Source organism: Microplitis mediator, chromosome 1 (genome assembly GCF_029852145.1).
Source record: "Microplitis mediator isolate UGA2020A chromosome 1, iyMicMedi2.1, whole genome shotgun sequence".
Taxonomy (NCBI): domain Eukaryota; kingdom Metazoa; phylum Arthropoda; class Insecta; order Hymenoptera; family Braconidae; genus Microplitis; species Microplitis mediator.
Window position 1 is genome coordinate 11,275,641 of NC_079969.1, and position 4,131 is coordinate 11,279,771.

Genomic DNA, 4,131 nt, shown 5'->3' on the forward strand with positions numbered 1-4,131 from the left:
AGGCTTTCCAACCATCTTTCTTGGCTTTCTTAAGTGTTCCACTTGATCTGAAGTTTGCGTAAGCTGTTTTCCTTAGCTGGACTGCTTCAGTGCATTCTGGAGTCCACCACGGGGCTGGAGATTTGTGTATACGTATACTACTTGTTTTCCCACCCCTACTGGGTGTTTGTGAGTTTAATTTAGTCGTTGTCGTTTGGTTAGTGTTGAGTCCTTCGATGATCGTGTCTACCAGTTTCTCGTAAGTGGCCAGTGCATCTGGGTATAGTTTAGTGATATTTGCTACTTCGTCGTTTAGGTAGTTATGAAAATTTTTCCAATTTACTCCTTTAGTTTTAAGTTTATGGGAGAAGTGTTTATACTTTTCCCCTGAGGTTCCTATTATGATCACAACCGGGTAGTGGTCACTATTTAAAGCGTCTGGCAAGACACTCCATGTGCAAAGGATAGCAAGATTAGCAGAAGTCAGTGTTAAGTCAATTGCTGAGTTTTATTGGTCTGGGTTATTAATGTGTGTATGAGAGCCACCATTTTAGATTACCCTTGCAGATTTGAATCACGGTGGAAACACGGTGGGTTTGTTCCATTTTACCACTGTGATTACGCGGTGTATCCACCGTGATTCCACGGTGGCTTGACCACTGTGTATACACGGTGTTTCCACTGTGATTACGCGGTGGATACAACGTGGAACCACGGTGGTGAAATAGCACAAAGCCACCGTGGAATCACGGTGGATGCACCGCGTAATCACAGTGGAAACACCGTGTATACACAGTGGTCGAGCCACCGTGGAATCACGGTGGATACACCGCGTAATTACAGTGGTAAAATGGAACAAACCCACCGTGTTTTCACCGTGATTCAAATCTGCGAGGGTATTAGGTCATTTTCAAAGGCTGCTTCAAACAGGTTGAGGCCATTTCTGCAGCTTTTTCCGCAGCCCCAAGATGTGTGATGAGAGTTGAAATCGCCTCCTATTAGTATGGAGCTATCTTGTTCTTTTGCTTTGTTTATTAATTCTTTAATGTGCAGTTTTGTAATTTGAAAAGTAGGATGTTTGTAAATGTTAACTATTAAAATCTTACCATGAGAGGTGTTGAGTAGTATAGCCATCGTATCTAAAGAATCTTCTATACTGAAAATATTATTTATAACAGAATATTGTAGTTTTTTGCTAACACAGATCGCTAGGCCTCCGCCTTAGGGATGGGCAAATGGAAAAAATATATCGATATATATCGTATCGATATTTTTAGACAATATCGATATATACTATGTAAAAAATATCGATATTTCGATATATCGATACTTTTACTCTCAGGAGCACGATTACCGAAAAAATTGTTCAAATATTCAAATGTGAAAAGACATTGGGTACTTTCATTAGTTTGGCTTATTAATACAATACAGATTTAACTATTATTATGACAATAATCATAAAATTATTCGTCAACTTAAAAATTTAAACAATTGTTTTTTAGTCAAACCAATATTCATCTGATATAGACATCAGAAGCACTCTTTCCTTGATATGCTTTCTGGTTAGTCTGCTTCTATTATCCGGTACAACTAAGTTGACAGCCGAAGCAAGTCTTTCAGACGATACTGAAGAAGCTTGGCAGATTAAATACTTCAATGCGATTTCAGAGAGGACCGGCGTAATATGCCGACAATTCACCCAGAATTCTACGGGGTCTGATTTTCTTTCTATTAGTGGTTGTTCCAGATACTGTTTAAGTTCATTTGTGCTGAGGGATATGAGTTTTTCATGTCTACACCAAATTGACGATTCACTAGGTTCTGGTGCTGCTTGAATTGGCCTTAGATCTGGAGAACGCTGTCCTCTACGTCTGTGCTCCGTGCGAATATCATTGCTAATTTTTGTTATAGCATGTGACACGGCAATTGGAGACGTAAAATGGAGGCGTTTGAATCGTGGGTCTAATATTGTAGCTGCCGAGAGAAAAGTATTGTTATGAAAGGGAATGAGTTTTTCGTCGATTTTTTTTAGTAAAGCCTCTTTAACAGTCTCTCCCAGAGTGGTCGATGGATTTGTTTGATCCGTTACTTGGCGAAGCAAATTTGAAACAGGAATTGCTAAGCTTGACGTCACATAGTTTGCCCCACTTATCTCTTCAGTCGCTTCTTTAAACGGACCAAGAAGGGCATAAGGTCTCGTAATACGTTAAGCTGCGAAGTTGCAACCATATCAGGTGTTTTTCTGTTGGTTTGACTTTTTGTGGGCAAAATTTTTCCTACAAGAGCAGACAGTTTAACAAATCGTTCCAACATATCTAAGCACGAATTCAATCTAGTTCTGACTGCTTGAATTAGTGTCAATACTTCGCCTTCTTTTTTTCCCGATACTTGTTGTTCAGCTCTTAGTTGGTCCGAGGCATTTACCGATTGTTTAAAAAATGTTACTATGCATTCAACATGGTCACAGAGTGCTGAAAACTCATGAGTTTCTCTTAGTACCCCATCAACAATTAAATTTAAGCAGTGGGCCATACAGGGAACCCTACGATCATTTCCAATAAATAATCGCACTGCTGCGACCATGTTTGCGCCACCATCAGTGGTGATAGAGACGATTTTACTTTTGTTTATAACGAACTCTTCACATATATTATCCCAAGTTTCTTTGATGTACTCGGCTGTATGACTCTGAAAAAGATGTATAATTATACTCTGTATTAAATACAATTACCAATCGAAGTAATTGAGAAGTGATAGGTTTGATCTTCTAATTTAAGAATTCCATCAAGTATACCTGTGATAATTTCTGCGCACGTAAATTTATACTCTGAATGGTAGGTGAACTCTTCCCTATTATGGGGTCAATAAGATGAGCCGTTAATACTAAAAAGCTTCTGGTTGAATTAGTAATTGTAAGTATATCACTTGTGAAGCTTAAATAGTTTGCCTCATCTAAAGCTTTTATTAGAACCTCCTTTGTAGTATTATATCTGTTTTCTATCAAGCGAGTCACCTAAAATTGAGAAAATAACAGTTATCAAACTATAATTTTAATTAAAATATTCGATAGATGTGCTGAAATACCTTTTTTCTAGATGGGAGTTTGTAGAGAGGACTAACCGTGCGAACAAATTTTTGAAGGCCATTTTTTTCCACACATGATAGTGGGATATTATCTTTACAAATCATGTAAACTAGTGCCTGAGTAATTTCATTGTGTTTTTGTCCACCTTCTAAAATGTATAAGGGAAACAATCAATATTTACTTATTAAAAAAACAAGAGAAAATAAAGCAATGGTATTAATATAGAGTCATGTCTAATTTATCAATATTTTCTCCAATTCATTAAGAAATATCACTAAATGTTATATATAGTGAAATAGTAGAATAGAAAAGGGATTTATAGTTTCACATTCAAAAAGTAATATTTTATAAAATTATGGCACTAAGTAACCTTCAAAACTTGAACTTCTCTCTAAGCAACTGATAAGGGTGGATTGTTTCCGTTTTTTTGGTTCTTGATTGCACAACTGGCTCTCAGCACGAATTGAACTATCTTCTGTGACTTCTTGTCTTTGCTGTGAATCGTTATTGCTTGACAAAGTATTCTGAAAAGAAGGAAATAGATTAAAAAAAAAAATATCAACAAATGAAATAAAAATTCGTAACTTATTTATTTTGAATCACGCGTCTGATTATTTCAATTGTAACATGAAACCTATAAGACATACCTCAATAACAGGATCATCATCGTCTCTTGTTGGAGTATTTGTAATTCCATTGTCAGCTTTTGTTGTTTTTGATGAACTCTGCATTTTTACAAATTGCATGTAAGCATTATAATGCTTTGTTTTCAAGTCTGCAGCCAAATTGGTAGTGTTTCCGCACGTCTTGTACGTTTTACCGCACAAGTTACAAGAAGCAGGTAGATTATTAGCTTTTTTTGAAAAAAACTTCCACACTGATGACATTGTTAAATAAATAATATTAAGCACAACCATATAACGAACCACGCTGCTAAATGCCACTTCCCGCCATTAAACTATACACAACAAGTTACACATACACATACAACTGTCTCTGACACTGTGACAGACACCAAAGAGCCATCTATAGAGATTTTTTTTTGGTTTTGTTAACCATCTACAGAG

At 36.5% G+C, this 4,131-nt stretch overlaps 1 protein-coding gene across 1 annotated transcript; it reads right to left on the reverse strand.

Annotated features, from left to right (window-relative positions):
• Nucleotides 1-2,127: 2,127 nt before the first annotated feature.
• Nucleotides 2,128-3,795, reverse strand: LOC130663744 (zinc finger BED domain-containing protein 6-like). Its single transcript, XM_057463178.1, has 5 exons — nucleotides 3,712-3,795; nucleotides 3,435-3,588; nucleotides 3,064-3,212; nucleotides 2,774-2,992; nucleotides 2,128-2,667 (listed from the first exon to the last, which is right to left on the reverse strand). Exons 1-5 carry the CDS (start codon nucleotides 3,793-3,795, stop codon nucleotides 2,128-2,130), a joined length of 1,146 nt encoding a protein of 381 aa, XP_057319161.1.
• Between the last annotated feature and the right edge of the window lie 336 nt (nucleotides 3,796-4,131).

What these genes read in the sequence shown, in the direction of transcription:
- LOC130663744 (XM_057463178.1), bottom strand. Translation starts at nt 3,795, where the DNA reads ATGCAGAGTTCATCAAAAACAACAAAAGCTGACAATGGAATTACAAAT. An exon ending in ATGATGATCCTGTTATTGAG is followed by an intron (nt 3,589 to 3,711) that starts GTATGTCTTATA and finishes CCTTCTTTTCAG; the next exon opens with AATACTTTGTCAAGCAATAA. An exon ending in GTGCGCAGAAATTATCACAG is followed by an intron (nt 2,668 to 2,773) that starts GTATACTTGATG and finishes CATCTTTTTCAG; the next exon opens with AGTCATACAGCCGAGTACAT.